This window comes from Hydra viridissima, unplaced genomic scaffold (assembly GCF_058129835.1).
Source record: "Hydra viridissima isolate aposymbiotic clone 2 unplaced genomic scaffold, HvirCarnegie_v1 scaffold_1, whole genome shotgun sequence".
Classification (NCBI taxonomy): domain Eukaryota; kingdom Metazoa; phylum Cnidaria; class Hydrozoa; order Anthoathecata; family Hydridae; genus Hydra; species Hydra viridissima.
Window position 1 is genome coordinate 21,651,988 of NW_028324300.1, and position 17,890 is coordinate 21,669,877.

General features: G+C 28.3%; 1 protein-coding gene, 1 long non-coding RNA gene and 1 pseudogene across 5 annotated transcripts in view; 2 read left to right on the forward strand and 1 right to left on the reverse strand.

Moving 5' to 3' along the window:
• LOC149893886 (uncharacterized) overlaps positions 1-17,890 on the forward strand; it is a 55,058-nt gene that overhangs the window by 28,415 nt on the left and 8,753 nt on the right. The window contains exon 2 of one of the 2 annotated variants that reach the window (XR_016449118.1): positions 98-212. The exons of the other annotated variant lie outside the window; for it this stretch is intronic. This is a non-coding gene — a long non-coding RNA (uncharacterized LOC149893886). Of the gene's footprint in view, positions 1-97; positions 213-17,890 lie in introns of those variants that run through there. 2 annotated transcript variants of the gene reach the window in all.
• LOC149893888 (uncharacterized) lies at positions 10,303-11,333 on the forward strand (annotated as a pseudogene).
• LOC145194521 (protein NLRC5-like) overlaps positions 11,903-17,890 on the reverse strand; it is a 69,518-nt gene continuing 63,530 nt past the window's right edge. For all 3 annotated transcript variants that reach the window (XR_016449115.1, XM_090076453.1, XM_090076452.1), the window contains one exon: positions 11,903-12,484. Coding sequence is in view for 2 of the 3 variants with exons in the window: in XM_090076453.1 (XP_089932579.1) it covers positions 11,949-12,484 (536 nt within the window). In the remaining variant the exon portion in view is untranslated. The remainder of the gene's footprint in view (positions 12,485-17,890) is intronic.

A 17,890-nucleotide genomic window follows, 5' to 3' on the forward strand; every position in this document is an offset into this window, starting at 1 on the left:
TGATGATGATGATGATGATGATGATGATGATGATGATGATGATGATGATGATGATGATGATGATGATGATGATGATGATGATGATGATGATGATAAGAACAACAACAACAGCAACAACAACAACAATAATAACATTAATAAAAATAAAAACAATAGCATTAAATATATAAAAATAGTAGTAACATTAAAAGTAATAGCAATAATAATAATAATAATGATTATAATAAATAAATATAATAATAATAATAAGAATCTTTTTACTATGTTTATAAACTTAAGAGAATTTTCAGAAAAAGAAAAAGAAAAAGCATAACTACAAACTATTTTCACTTCAAATGTATTAAAAAAATAAGTTTGTACTTGAGAACTTTTCCATTACTCTTATCAAATCTAATCTATTTATTTTGTATATTGCTTTTGCTAAATTATCTAAGGTAAGACACTTTTGATGGATTTCCCATGCGCAAAGCATTCTGTGCGCCTTCTCTTCCATATCATTATAGTTTATTATGAAAACTAAATTACTTATATTTAAAAAATATTCTGCACCTATGTTACTGAAAATTTCAATTTTCAAATATATCTTTACCTTGATCATATTACACCAAAACGGGCCAAGGGAACAAATGTAGCTCATGGAATACTCAAAGCACTACAGGGAACAGAGCTTCAAACAAGACTGAATTTAGCAAAGGCAGATGGGACCAATCTCATTTACATGGTTCCATTACATATTTGGAAATGTTTCTAGGAATTCCATTACAGAGGGATATTTGCATTTTGCATCTAAATGAGTTGCCTTTAAGGTATACTTATATGAAAATAGATGGAACTACCAAAGACACAGGTAAATTTTCTGGAGCTATTGTCTCACAGATGAATGGCAACATATCCAAATGGGGTGTTGCTAAGTTTCGGCCGATTCCAAATCCAAAATTTGTCATACTAGACAATAAAGCCATTGATGACTTATCAATTGACCAGAACTATGCTTATTGCATCTGTTGGGGAACTATGTTTATTGCATCTGTTGGGGAAACCTAAGAACTATTCTTTTTGCCTAACATTACCATGCAGAATCTTTTGGTACTATGTATTAATTTCCAAACCTCCTAAAAATCTTAAGCTGTTTGACAAATTTATAATAAAGGTGTATTTTCCTAGTTGTTTTGATGTTAAGATTAACAAATATTCAACTGATGGTTCCAAAAGCCTATTTGAAAAGCCTCATAGAAGACTTTCAAGGTGAAGAAGATGATTTTGTATGGGGAAGGGTTGAGAGTGATGCGGAAGGGTTGAGAGTGATGGTGAAAATGAACCCAATATTAGTGAAAGTGACTATCCCTCATTGAATAAAGCTCTAAGAGTGCTTCTAAAGCCCAAGCTTAATTTCAAAGCTGTGTCATTAAAAAATTGACCCCAATTTCCCATTGGTACACAGTTCCACCAGTTTTGAGACTGATTGAAGAAGATAAAACACTTAAATTTATTAAAAAACCATTTAAGTTAAGACATGAGTATCGCATCCAAAATGCTGAAAGACTTGTTACTTCAGCATCTGTGGTTGGACATGATCGTAGAGATGGAGTTATTTGAAAAAAAATTACGTCCAGGAAACTAATTAAAAATTTCAAATCAAAAAGTGATTTTAAATGTTAATATTTAACATTTTTTTCTCTGTTTTCTATATAAATAAACACTGCACTACAATTGAAAGAATTTTACATCTTAATAGTTAATTTGAAAATAGATGTGATATGGGTCAGATCATTATATTTCAATTAATTTCAAGAAAACTTTGTGGGGCACCATCTCTGATTCTTTACATTATACAAACAGGTTTAATTTGCTATTTTAGAGTTCCAAGTGCAGCAGTTTAGAAATTATAGCCTTATAAACACTCTTGGTTGGGCCCCCCGCGGTTTCTTGAATGGTAAAATTAGACAACTTTAAAGTCTTATAACTTTTTTCTAAGTTTCAACAAGTGACTAAATTTTTCTAGAGCTATTTTCTAGATATTTCTGTCTTAAAAATAGTGACTTTATAAACTTTTATCATATTATAAAAAAACTATAACCTCATCAACTTTAGCAAAATTCTGAAAAATGCTAAAAAATGGCAAAATGAAGTTAACCGTAGTATTTTTCTATTCATCAACAAGTTCTTACATGTTAGTTTTCCGATAAGCTACTACTTTAACTTTTCAATTAAACTATGATAATAACAAAAAAAAGTAAGCTATGAAGATTGAAAATTTACCTTATATAATAAAATAAATAGCAAAATGATTTACAAAAAGTATTCCCAAAGAAGGCCAATTAGTGCATGTAATTATAACTTCTATGAAAAAAAACATCAGGCAAAATGAATAAGATAAAGGATCTCATCAACAGTAAGTAAACAGTAAAAATATACTTATAAATCAAAAAACCTAATTATAGAGGATAAATCCTTTATGAAAATCAGCAACAGTAATTAAAGTTAGGTATAAAATTCCAAGTGATCAAAAAAGGACTGGGACAGTTAAAGAAAGGTAGAAAATTCCAAGTGATCAAAAAAGGACAATAACAGTTAAAGAAAGCTCTATATTTTCATCTATTGAATACAGTAAAAAAAGTGTAAGCTATTAAAATTAAAATAGCAGCATTAATAAAAAAAAAACTTTCAAAAAACATTTTAAAGAAAGTGTAAAATTGTAAAGGTTAAACAGAAAGCATTTTTTTGAAAAGTGTTACACATACTGATTTTTTAGTTATTTATTTTTCACCTCAATTAATGGTCAATTAGGGGTCTCCAAAGGTTCATGAATTTCTTGCAAAATGATGAAAATTGCATAAAATATGTGACAGATTTCTGAAACTCTCTTCAAATCAGTCATAAAAATTAAAAATTTTAATAGGATAATACGCTGTATGAGTATACAGTGCCAAGACACAATGACAGAAACAAAAGTACAAATCTACAAATGGATAATGCTTTTGATAATACTTTGTTTAGTATTACAAAATGGAAAATTGTCAGTGTCTTGATAATAACATATCATCCCATCAGATGTTTTTATTTAGAACTGCAAAACGTTTCAATTCTAAATGCTTAGAAGATTGCTATGATTTAACTTTGCAAATTCACACCAGTGTTTTTGCAAAACTTAAAAAAGGTACACTTTATTTTCTTCATCCTTTGTTATTATGGGATTACTCTATAAGAGCAACAAAACATTTGACACAGTAATTAACACAGGCCAAATTACTAAATAACTCAGATGCAATCTTGTAAGATTGGTTTTCAGCTCACTCTTTAACTGGAATTTCTAAAAAAACTTTTGCCAATGGTGGTGGGCTTAAAAAAACTTCTTGAGGTAGATAACTCCTGCACTGCATGGAGCAAAGTCTTAAGTAGATACATTTTTCAATCATTTCTAATTGCTGATACAAAATGTGCTTATTCCTGACAAGAGAGATGCAATACAAAACAAAAAGAGGGTCACCTGTTCTGAGCTCAAGACCATGAGTGACGCAACATCATCTTCAGACCGATTGTCTACAAGCCAATACTATTGTAGGTATTGAGACTTTGGATGAGTTAAATGTCATTATATGGTGCATCAACAACTACTCTTGATGTGAACCATGACTGAAGGTAGATACTAACCATAAACCTATTGAATCGCTGGATTCTCTGTAGTATAAAACAGATTCGCTGTCATCAAAAAGCAGTTCTCATTTAATTGACTAGATGGCCTTGGCCATTCAACATGCTCTGTTGAAGGTACCTGGATTTTGAAGCATTATCAACATGCCCAAACCAACCAGACCTACAGCTATTTGGAGAAATTCTCTATAACCATCTGTTAAGAGACCATGGTGAAGTTGGTCAGTAACTCATAAACTTGTACAGTAAAAATATGTTCAACAAGTTTACCATAAGGAAAAGAAATGTATAATATATTTTATTGAAAACATAATCATGCTAAAGTTTTTTAACAAATGAATAAATTCAAAAAAAGAGATAATTTCTAAGTCCTCCACATTATTTCATCATAGCAGATCAGTATTTTTTTAACCTTAAGATTTTAAGATTGCTTGACAACAAGGTAAAGAGTCCACCAAGTTGATAAGAACACCTATGGGGATATTTTTCCAACAATCCAAAAGCATCTGGAATAAATCATTATTATCGGTCGGTTTTTCGCCTATCAAGTGACGATCAAAAAGTTCTCTAAGATGTTCAATTGGATTTAAATCTGGGTTTTGAGAAGACCATTCCAAACTTAGATTTTTTTTCAAATTGAAAAAAGTTTATATAGAATTTACATGCTGTTTTAGATCGTTGTCTTGCTGGAGAATCCAACCACGAGGCATTTTGTCCTTTCCATGTGGCAGCATAACATTCTTGATTATATCTAAATATACATTCAGATCTATTATTCCTTCGATGCAATTAGGTGGACCAATAGAATCATGACTGAAAGATACCCAAACAATTATATTGTCACCACCTTGTTTAACTGTTGGCATTTGACACTTAGGAGGAAATCTTTCACCTTTCAGACATCTCATGTACTTGATAACCAAACATGCAAAACTTTGATTCGTCACTGAATAAGACTTTAGACCATCTTTTAAAATCCAATGCAAATGATCTTTTGCAATTTTCATTTGGGTCAAGTAACTGTTTAATAATATTAATGATTTCTTGGCAGGACAATGACCAAACAAATTATGTTGATGCAGGCGACGTTTTGTAGTATCTACGCTATACTTAAAAACATAATTCTTGTTCAAAATGCTATTTAATTCGACAGCACTTTTACTGGGATCTTGTTTTGATTTTCTTACCAAAGTTTTGTAGTTATCTTCGGCCTGCCTGGACGATGCTTGTTTTCAAGTGTCTGTTGGTCTCTATATCTCTTAACTAGTACGCTAATTGTTGATTTAGCCACACAATAAAGCTCAAAAATATGCCTATAAGGAATCTTCTTCACTACAGCTCGTTATATGAATCTTTTCTTTTCTCGTGATAATTTCTTAGACTTTTCCATTATTTTTTTAATTCAATTTAAGCTAAATATTATCTTCAGTAAATTAATTTTAATATAAATACCTTTTTCTTAATGAAATTTAGATTTTCTTAATGGGCATGGAGCTGTTTATAAACTTTTGCACGGTTACGATTTCGATAAAATTTGAATTTCTACTATCCATTATAGGTTACCGTTTTTTCTTCTAATAATCTACTTATATGCTAAAAAGAGACATTTCCGTAAAGATTTAAAAGTGAGTATGGGGTGGGTAGGGGAGGGGTGTTTTAGTGAGAGAGAGAATTGATTAGACAAAAGAGTTTACATAAAACTTGAATAAAAGGTTATTTGGATTTATCGCCCTCTAGAGTTGATATAATGATAAGGTCGAACAAAGTCGATTTTCGAAGGCTAGTAAAGTAAAACACAAATGTAAATGATTCTATATTTCGAAATTCTGCTGATGGGATTTTATCATATTGAAAACTAATTTTCACAAAGAATTTCAAAGGATTAATGAATGCATAAAATCAACTCTTTTTAAGTCAAACTACACGAACAATACTACAATAACTGTTTACGGTTTCAAATTCACAAGGAAAATGAATGTTTATCAATATAAACATTTACAATTGTCTTATACACAAACTAACCTATTGACCCCTAATAAATTGATAACTAATAACTATTTTCTAGAAATTTAAAAAACTAATAAAACTGACATTAAAAAAAAAAAAATCAAAAAATAGAAAATATGCTAGAGGCAAAGTTAATCATAAAAACGAGGCGAACCATTAGGAGGCTATTACAACTGACCAAATACAATTGACCAAACAAGCCATCTAACAAGCGTAACTGATGCTAACATCATTTACAATACAATTAGTAAAATACTGAAAGTAATGAGAGTCATTTTCTTCGTAAAACAGAGCGAAAAGACTCATGTCATAAAAATCTTCACTATTTTCTTTCAGCCTTTGAAACTTTCTTCATATGAAATTCTTCCCATGGTTTTATAAAAAGTAGATTATTTTTAGCTAAAAATGCTCAATGGTATTTTGCAAATGAGAGAAGAAAAGAAGTCGAATTTATCATTTATTTATTTATTTATTTACTTATTTTTCGAACTTATTTATTTTAACATTAACAATTGTCTTCTACCTATTGATAATAAACAAATTGATAACTAATAACTATTTTCTCGCAATTTAACAAAGTAATAAAACTGACACTGAAAAGAAAAACTCACAAAATAGAAAATATGTTAAAACTAAAGTTTATCATTAAAACGAGGCTAGCAAAATAAAACTGACAAAAAAATCCATCTAACTAGATAACAAACGCAACTGATAATAACAACATTTACACTACAATTAGTAAAATACTGAATCTTTACAATATACTGAAAGTAATGAGAGTCATTTTCTTAATTGTAACTGTTAAATTAAATATTAAATCAAAAATTTTTCTTCTAATAACGTTTTTTTTAAAGCATTTTTTAAAAGCAGCTTACAATTTGAAGTTTTACAAAAAAAGACTCAAAGTATTTTTTTTGTAACTTCCAATGACTTAGTTATCAAATAAGTTGAGATGACATCTGTTGTATTATTTCGATTGTATTATTTCTAAGTTAGCTTTAATTCACTTGAATTAACTTTAGCATGGACAAAACTATGTTTTAACATGTAGGGGAGACCAGGGCTAGTTGCAACAAAATTTAAAAAACTGCGTTTATCTCCTATTTTTTTTTATCTCTATTTTTTTTTCAGAGTTATAAAATAGATCTTTGTGACATATTAATCCAACATTGATAAATATAATATAAAACTTTGTTATTCCGCAATAGTGAAACAAAAATAAAAAAAAAGATGTTGCAACTTACCTTGCATCGGGGCAGGTTGCAACAGTGAACGGGGTAAGTTGCAACACAAAACTCTAATAGTGTAAGCCTTGCAGAGTTCACAGAAAAATTACGAGATAATCTGTAATTTCTATTTGGCAACAAAAATTTTATAACTGCAATAAAAGAAAGTGGTATTTTCCTTGAGTTGCAATAATATTTATTATGCTACACTTCACATATACCTGACTTGTTTAGTAAACTAAAAACTGTTTTTAAAGAAAAAAATTCTTTATATATATATATATAAAGAATTTTTTTCTTTAAAAACAGTTTTTAGTTTACTAAACTATATATATATATATATATATATATATATATATATATATATATATATATATATATATATATATATATTTTTTTTTTTTGTTACAGTTTTAGTTTTTGAGTCTGTGCATTTCTAGGTGAACTTTTTTGAGGATATCAAATTACACTTCAAAAGAATATGAATTTGGCAAGCATGTTCAAGTGTCAAACATTAAAAAAAAAATAATTGGTAGCCCAAAAAGGGCCTCCAAAAAACTTATCCCCGCCCGGGGTAAGTTGCCTATACTCTCAGGGTAAGTTGGCACACCATATAAAAAGAGACCAGTTTAGCAACATTAAGCATATATTTCAACTGCATCTGTTATATCATAGAAATAATTTAATAAAAGAATTTTTAATAATTATCAGATGGTATTGCATGATGTCTTAAAATTTCTATACATTGTTCTCCTGTTAGTTTGCCATCAATTCTAATTAAATCACCTCCTCCAGATGATGAAATACAACCCCAAACTAAAACAGAACCTCCACCATGCTTGATTGTTGGATGTGGACAATCAGGACAATAAGCCTCTCCAACCCTTTTTCCTACATACTGATATCTTTTGCTACCGAACAATTCAAATTTTGATTCATCTGTGTATAGTTCACGGTTTAACATTTCTTGCGCCCAATTATTATGCTGTTTTGCATATTTAAGTCTTTTTTCTTTATTGCCACGACGCAGTAAAGGCTTTCGAACTGCAACACAACCTCTTAGCCCAGCTTTTAGCAAATGTCGTCAAATGCAAGATGAAGAAACATTTTTCCCAGTCGCAGACTGAATGTCTTGGGCGAGTTCACTGGAGGTTTTTTTCTGATTTCGCAGAGACACATTTTTTTAATACTGTTTCATGTTTTGTAAGCTTTGGAGGTTTTCCACTTCAAGTTTTATTCTCAAGAGATCCCGTGTTTTTAAATTTTTTTTATAATTTCCATAATGGCTGTTCTCGAATTTTTGTTTTTTGGACAATTTGTTGTTAAGAATAACCTTTTTCATGAAGCACAGTAATTTTTTTACGTTCCAGTAGTGGAACTTTACCCATTTTATTGCTTAAATAACAATTAACATAAAAATACAAAAGAAAAAAAAAACAACTTAAATTAGAATAAACTTTTCTCTTAGAAAAACAAAAAAATAATATAAAACACACAGTATCTATGAAATATCTTTGTAAACTGTACTATCATCTAATATGAAGCCTTCACAACAATAAATAAACAAAAATGCAAGAGCAAACTGAAAACAAAACAGCTGATACGAATTGGGTTCAGATCAGCATATAGTAAAGATGATAAACACGTTAGATATCTGAATACAAAAATCTTTGTAAAATTTTGATAAATATTGCTTTTGTCATTCAATCAAAAGCTATTATTCAAAATATGTTAAAAAAACATGATTTTTACATAGTGGGCCAGAACTTATTCACAGTACTGTATATAAAATTATAAAGTTCATACCAATCCGTCCCTTGACTGTGATAGCACCGTAATAGTTTCTCAAAATTTCCATTTTGAAATTTGTAACTGAAATTTATGAATTTAAATTTAAATTTGAAGTTATTGAATTTTAAACTGAAAAAAGTGCTAAAGGTCATGTAATGGTTCAATTATAAATTTAAGTAAAATAAAAAGAAAAAAGAAGTTGGACCTTTCATATTTGGTTTTGCTGTGTTCTTGAAAAGTAAGAGCAATAACAAAAGGAATTAACTTCCTAATGATAAATACAATGGTAATACAACGATAAAACTATGGAGAGCGAGTACATGGTTTTAGGATTAGTTAATTTATTTTCCTTTTTTTTTTTTTTCCTTTATGAAAAGGAAAGTGATAATCTAATGAAGTAATAAAATATAATTATAAATTATATGATAAATTATGTAACTGAGATGTGGGAGTTCGAAGAAACCATATTTACAGGAAAGAAAAGGTTATTCCAGTGAAAGTAAATTGAATGACAGCTTACCCCCAAGCAGTGATGGTTTTCGGAGCAATTACAGGAGACGGCAAGATGCCATTGGTTTTTGTCGATCAAGGAGTGAAAATCAGAGATCAAAACTACCTGGATGATATTTTGAGGACAGAGGTATTAACTTGGACCAATTCACACTTCGGACAGCGGTTTTGGACGTTTCAACAGGATTCCGCCCCAGCCCACAAAGCAACGGTCGTCCAGGATTGGTGCAAAGCCAATTTTCCGGGTTTCATCACACGAGAAGAGCGGCCTCCAAACAGCCCGGAACTTAATCCCTTCGACTATTCCATTTGGGGAATTATGAAGACCAAGGTTGGAGCTGTTCGTCATCCAAATTTGAACTCTCTACGGCAATTACTCGAAAAAGAATGGGCCACTCTTGACGATGATATGGTGTCCGCCGCGGTTGAAGCATTCCCCAACCGCCTAAGGGCGTGTATCAAGGCGAAAGGAGGACTTTTTGAGATCTGACTTGTTTTTGTTGTTTAGTATGTTATCAAGAACAAATGTTTAAACTTTTGGCGCATTATGATTGTTCTACGTGTTTTTACGTCGTAAATACTGAGGGCGGAAACTTTTTAAGCACCCTGTATACATGCATTCATATATGCATAATTACATTAATCATTCCTATATAAATAAATGATGATGTAGGTTAAATTGGATAAGTAGATTAAGTTAATACTCCAGTAAAACAGCAAATTTTATGGCTGAAAAAGAAGTTCAAGAAAGAGAAAGTCTAATACTTCTACATAAAGAAAAAAAAAACTAAACAAAAGAAAAATCATTAAAGTGAAATTAAATTTTATTTGCGTTTTAATGATTAACATCAAATTATTTTTTAGATAAAGTTGATCCAAGTACCAAAGGTACGTAATATTTACGTTTATAGCTGCATGGAGTTTAAAATTTAAAAAAATGCAGTCTATACTTATTTCATTTTTTTCGTTGTTTTTTTATTTCCAATTCATTTGCCTAAGTTTCTCATAGAAAATACTAAGATAGTTAATTTAAAATCACAAATATTTGAAAGAGATTAAGAATTGAAATTAAATTTTATTTGCGAATTAATTTCACTTTAATGATTTTTCTTTTGACTTCATTGACTTAGCATCAGAGAATGGTGTCATTGTTTTAACAATCCCACCCCATACATCGCACAAACTACAACCACTGGATATAGCAGTTTACGGACCTTTCAAACATCATTATAACCGTGAAATTGATAGCTGGTTGGTATCACATCCAGGAAAAACTGTCTCAATCTATGACATAGCAGAAATTTCTGGAAAGGCTTGGACAAAAGCATCAACACCAGTTAACATCATTAGTGGTTTTTCAGCATCTGGCATAAATCCATTTCAACCAGATCGATGGAAAGATGAAGATTTTTTTTTATCCCAGGTTACAAACAGACCCAATCCTGAGGCACTCAATATCAATCCAGTTTCTATAGAAATAAACAAACCAAATTCTGAGGCACTCGACATTTATCCAGTTTCAGTAGAAATAAAAAGAAACTGTGAAGTTAACAAAAATGCAAGTAGTTCCCTGGAAGTAGAAAGTATTCGCCCTTATCCTACAGCAAAAGCTCGTTTAAAAAAATGCAAAGGTGCTCGCAAAAAGCTATCTTCTTCCATTCTAACTGATACTCCAGTCAAAGAAGCTCTCCGAAATCAACAACTTCAGCGAAAGTTAAAAGAACACAACTTTTCTGAAAAACAAAAAAATTTAAAAAGAAAACAACCAAGGAAACCAAGAAAAATAAATCTAAAAATTCAAAATCTCTAAAGTTTCCAATATTAACATTTGATAATGAGGCTAACACTAATGATAACAATTTTGAAGGAAATAATAATGATGTGGAAAAGTATTTAAATATTTGTGGAGAAATTAAATCAATTAATGACTTGTGTGCAATATGTGGAGAAATTGGTCAAGACAATGAACTGTGGTACCGTTGCAGACAGTGTGCCAGCTGGGCACATAAAGCATGCACAAGTGCAGATAATGCAAACCTATATGTTTGTGATTATTGCAATTTCACTTCCTGATTGAGATTTTCGTCTGAAGTTGTAATAATTATCTCAACTTACATTATTTTCGTAGTCAGAAAAATCTAGATTGTCTCAACATATTCTTTACTTTTTTTTAAGCTCCCATTTATCACCCTTATGATGAATAGATTTAAATCAAAAAACACTTTCTAACATATAAAGTGTAAAATAAAAAAAGACCTTGGGCATAAGAAACTATAAAACTCATGGTTTATCATGATTCATTTTACGTTAATTTTCACTAGGATAACAATATTATCATTCAATATTGGAACATCAATATACCCTCATTGCTGTGCATAATTCAACATTTTATTTATTACGAATTTACTGCTGGTCCATTCAGTACAAGATCGGTCCATTTAGTACAATCACTTGTACTGAATGGACCATTAAACAATTTAGTGCAGGTCATGTTTATCGCATTTTTTAACGATGTTGTACTTGCTCAATGGTTTACACCTTTCTAGGATAGTTAGTTAAGATATGAATCTTGTCTTCTAAAGTAAAAATCCCGCCATAGTTATTCACAAAATAAATATTAATCGCATTTATAAAAAAGTCTAGTTTTGTGGTCCATTCAGTACAAGTCTTCCCTACTTTCTTGTATTACATATACTTTTTATATATTTACATTTGTATTTATTTTTTATTTAACATATTAAACATTTTTTAGTGTTTCTTACTTTAAACTCTTCGATGTTCCAACTTTATTCCACAGTACCCGATCTCCAACCGCTTGAAGTTCGAACCACGAAGCCATTCACAAATGTCGTCGATGAAGTTCGTGTCTTTGTGAAGGTAAAGATATAATTCTTCAGCGAGTCGAATCCACGGGAGAACGAAACCTTCGAAATCGTTCTTTGATACGAAAGTATCAATGATGTCTATCCCCAACCATTCAATCTTTTGCTTCGGTATCCACCCATCGATCGTCACTGGATGAAATAAGACGACACGACGAACGTTGGTCGAACATAAAATAACAAGTTTTTTCTCATCTTCAGATAAAATCTTTTTCTCAACTTGTAAATCATTCAACTTGCATCCTGCGTCTAAAAATTTCTCCATGAAATATTTCTCATGTGAAACTTCATGAGCAGTTTTTCCATTGCGTATCCAAATATCACAATCTCGTTCATCGATTGATGTTTTCATGTCCTCGGTAATCGACGCCTGCGCTTCAAAGAAGCATTCAATGAACATCTTGTATTCATCTTCATCTGAAGAATAATAATAAAATATTTATATTATTATTAATATTTATTTATTTGCAACAACAATTATTCAAGAAAACCAAATTGCAAAAATTTGAAAACACAATATCGTGTTTAATAAATATAAAACGGATATTATTTTCTTTAGAAAAAAGATCAAAACAGTTCAAATGATCACAAATTAGTTCAAAAAATATTTTTTATTTACTAAATATTTATTAAACAAATAAATAATTTACGAAATACAAAATTAAAATATTTATTGAAACTTGTCGTACGCCATTTTTCAACTTTGGTTGCGCCTCAACCAATAAAAATACAATAAACAATTCAGCCAATCAGAAGCTTGACCAAAAGCATTAAAACAGCGCTTAACTTTAAAAGTCGCGTGAGATTTTTGATACAAAAACAATTTACTTTCAAACTGAAATAAAAATATTTTCGCTTTCTATTTCTTTGCTGAAACAACAAAAAATATTTTAAAGTATTATAAAAAAGTAAACTAAAATAATGTCAGTTTAAAGCGGTAACAGTCGAATAAAGAACGGTCGGATATTATATTTTAAAACTGTTACACCAAAAGTTACGTGTAAAAAGCCATTTCTTTTATGGTCAACTTTTTTAAACTTTCAAACTTGTTTTGAAAAGAAAAAATATTGAAAAATATTTTTAATGTCACCAGAAAAACAAAAACTTTTCAAATATTTAACTTGAGGCAAAGAAACATAAAAATATTGTATTAACTGAACTTTTAATCGCTTTTTCCCTAAAAACCTAACTAATAGAAACATATTCTGCTCAAAACTCTCTTTTGCTCTATTCGTTACGGTACGCTTTAAATATTTTAAGTTCTCCTGAGAATCTCTATATTCTTAATACTCTCTGTTCTCCTGAGAATATTTAGAGCATCTCAAGACAATTCTTGAAAGTAAGAACGTGATTGAAGTTTTTAAACTTTTTTAAACAGTGTAAAATCCAAAACAATGCTTAGAAATGAGAGATTAAAATATTTTCTGAGACATAAAAAATAGATTTCACGCTGGTGCTACAAAAGGTCAAGAAATATCAAAAGATCCTTTTAGCTCTTTACAGCCACAACCTAATATTTCTTCTGAAAGACCCAACATCGAGTAACAATCTGATTAACAAGGCTACAACAAAAAGTCGCCAAATATTCTTTTTGAAGTTTCGAATAAAATGGAATTCAATTTTCCCTTACACCCCTCATATATTTATTATAAAAAAAGATTTCTCAAAGTAACAGTAAAACTAACATTTTAAAAGAATTTATCCATTTCTCTTTTCTTAGGATAAAAAAATACATTTTCATAAGGTTTTGATGGCCGAAAAGTTTTATGATGGGGATTGTGTTGACGATAGAGCAGAAACCAATTTAGTACATATAGAATTGAGTTTCTTGATATACAAAATAAAGCGTAATCGAACGAGTCATTTATCCAAGTGGGCACAGGAACGTTTTGCAAACGTTTAGTAAACGTTTAATGGTCGGTTGAACGTCGAATATATTGGTAAAACGTTTTAAAAACTTTTGATAAACGTTTTAATAAGACTTTTTTTTATTACTTTTGCGGGACCTTAGAAAAACCTTTAAAAAACGCTTTTTGAAAACTGTAAACGTCTAACTGCGCATGCGTAATATTAGACAAAATTGAACAACACAGATATATGTAAGCATATAGGCAAAGTTAATTTTTGAGGTTTCTCACATATATTTTATATATATATATATATATATATATATATATATATATATATATATATATATATATATATATATATATATATATATATATATATATATATATATATTATGTATGTATGTATGTATGTATGTATGTATGTATGTATGTATGTATGTATGTATGTATGTATGTATGTATGTATGTATGTATGTATGTATGTATGTATGTATGTATGTATGTATGTATGTATGTATGTATGTGTGTATGTATGTATGTATGTATGTATGTATGTATGTATGTATATACTAAACTGCCATAACTAAAGTTAAACTACCATCCTCAAATATAAGCAACAAAGAAGCAATTGTAGTTTGTTTGAATTTTTATAATTCAAACTTACCTTATACAAGGTAAGTTTGAATTAGAAAAATTTTTTATTTTTTATTTTTATTATTAATGTATGTAGCTATTTCTAGGAGGACTGTTCTACTCCAGCTAAAAACAGTTTTACAACCTTTGTACAAGTAAAAACTTTTTTTTTCCCTAATTACATTCATAGGTTAATGTTTTTATAAAAGTTCTTTATTACGCAGTATCAATTATTGATGACTGTAAATTTAGTAGATTTTTTAGACTATTTAGATTATAGAAGACTATTTAGTTGACAAAAAACTTTAAATTTAAATTTTTTAAAGTTTTATAATTAATTATAATTACTTTTGTAAAATTATTAACATAATGTTTAAAATGTGATTTTTCCCTCAATAAATTACTTTTATTAATGTGTGTATATGTAACACCCTTTACATGAGCAAGTTAAATGCAGTTTATAAAGAATTTATGTAGAACTTTTTGTTGTTGTTGTTGTTAAAAGTTTCACAAACAATAAAATATAATTTGGTGTATAAGTTGATAGGAAATCATTTAAATTGAGCTCCTGATAGGATGCATGAAAAATAATGAAAAAAAATAGAGTAAAGAACATGGATGTTTCCTATGGACACAGTAATGTTTGATGTTTGCCCGAGTAACAATTTTATAATTAAATGCTTTGAAAAGCGTTTTAAAAAATCTTAAATTAAAAACAATTTTTACTTCACATACTATTTTTGCTGGACCTATAAAAATGGTTTCACAACCCTGATCTTACACACTGTAATCATGTAATTACACATGTGTATGCTTTTACAAGAACATAGAATGCCTTCATATGAATGCTCAAAAGTTTTCTTTTTTTAATAAAACTTTTTTAAATATAACTGTTATACACTTTATGATTTTTCATATGGTCATATAAAAGTATTTTTATATAATGTTATAATAATATTAAAGTAAATTATTATAGTAGAATTATTAACCTATTAATTTGTATTATGGTATTATATAGCTATAATAAAGTACATAGATAACTGCATGGCCTATATATTTCTTTTGTGATTGTTGTATTTTGATATATATATAATATATGTATATATATATATATATATATATATATATATATATATATATATATATATATATATATATATATATATATATATATATATATATATATATATATATATATATATATATATATATATATATATGTTTAATGTATATATATGTATAATGTCAAATTTAAATAAAAAAGAAATTAATTTAGAAAAAAATATATATATATGTATAATGTCAAAGTTAAATAAAAAAGAAATTAATTTAGAAAAAAATATATATATATGTATAATGTTAAAGTTAAATAAAAAAGAAATTAATTTAGAAAAAGTTTAAAAACTATAAATAAAAGATTTTTAATTGATAAATTGCCTGCCCAAACCAAAACCCTCAGTCAATGTAGTAACACTTCTTAAATGTTCTACCTATATTTCTGTGTATATACGTATGTATATTTATGCATTTATTTTAAAATATGTATATATATTATTATTATAATATTTTTTTAAACATTGATGCATATTGTGCACATATATATATATATATATATATATATATATATATATATACATATATAATGTAAAATTTCTAAACAATGTAAAATTTCATACATTAAATAAAAAAAAACAAATAAACTGCTTATATATATATATATATATATATATATATATATATATATATATATATATATATATATATATATATATATATATATATATATATATATATATGAAATGTAAATGAGATAAAAATTACTATTTTAGTATATGCAGAAAAAATAGAAATGCAGTTCTAGAAAAGTTTGGATATAACCATCAGCATTTTTTAGTTTCCCAAAGCGATAATTATGTGACTGTTGAAGTAGAAACGGAATTTATTATTGATTTCATTGAACCTAATTTTGACCAGAATTATGAGTATCAAAGGTGCAGACATAGTTACAAGCAAATGAATGCAAGGTATGTTTGAGTTAAAAATATTATAAATAACTTTTTAAATAAATGTATGAAACTATTTCTATTCATATTTGAATGAAACAGTGCAACATATCACAGTTATTTGCACATAAGAGAAGCAAGTCCTATTATTAAAGTGCAAAAAGTTGCTGAATGTGAGTTTATCAAAGAATGTCATCTGCTTTTATTAAACATTTTATGTAAATAAATATTTTTTATCAAGTTTGAAAGTATTTCCAACGTTAATAAATAATATGTAAAGTTTTTTTTTCATCAACTTTAAAAAACTACACAAGAAGCATCACTTGAATTTATTGATATGAGGAACTTTCATCAGATTTTTTTTTTATTTTATTACATAATCAAATTATAATAATATTAAAAAAATTGTTAAATAAACTAAAAGTAAAGTGTAGAATTTACCATGAGTATAAATGTGTGTTCAAGTAACACCCTTTATATGTGCTAGTTGGAATCCATGAAAGATTCCTAAAATTTTTGTTTTTAGAAACACTGGTGTCACATACAACTAAGTTCGATTTGGTCGATAAGTTGAAGATCATTTGAAGAGAGCTCTTGACAGAATAGCATAACAATTATTTTATTACGTTTTTGTAGACTTATTTATAAATGTATGCTTTTTTTTGTATGCTTATATTATAAATAAACAGAAAATTAAACTTTTAGAAATTTATTAAATTATCAAATTCTAGGCTGTTGCTCCTAAATTTTTGTTTGTAAAAGATTTTGTTTCTGCATAACATAAGTTATTTACTAACTTATACTTAAATAAAAAATAACTTATACTTAAATAAATGCATCTAGGATAATCCTTGAAAAGGTTAAAACGTTTCATTTACACAAAATAAAAACCCATAAAAAAACGTTTTCGCAAGAATACGTTTTTCTATGGGTTTTTATTGTGTGTAAATGAAAAACCCTTAAAAAACGTTCAAAAAACGTTTTTAGGAAAACGTCCGGTCACCGTTTCATATGAACGTTCAAAAAACCATTAAAAAACGTTTTCGTGAGACGCTTAGAAAACGTTCAAAAAACGTTTTTAGGAAAACGTCCGGTCACCGTTTCATATAAACGTTCAAAAAACCATTAAAAAACGTTTCACGGGACCTTTAAAAAACGTTTGCAAAACGTTCCTGTGCCCACTGGGATCGTAGGGTGCAAACTCTTTTAGTCCGCAACATTTATTGAGCTGTTAACAGGTTGATTTAATACCTGATCTTTCATTTCCTTCTGCAATTTTTATAAGATTTTTTATAAACAACTCACAAAAATTTTAAAAACCATGCTGTCAATAATTC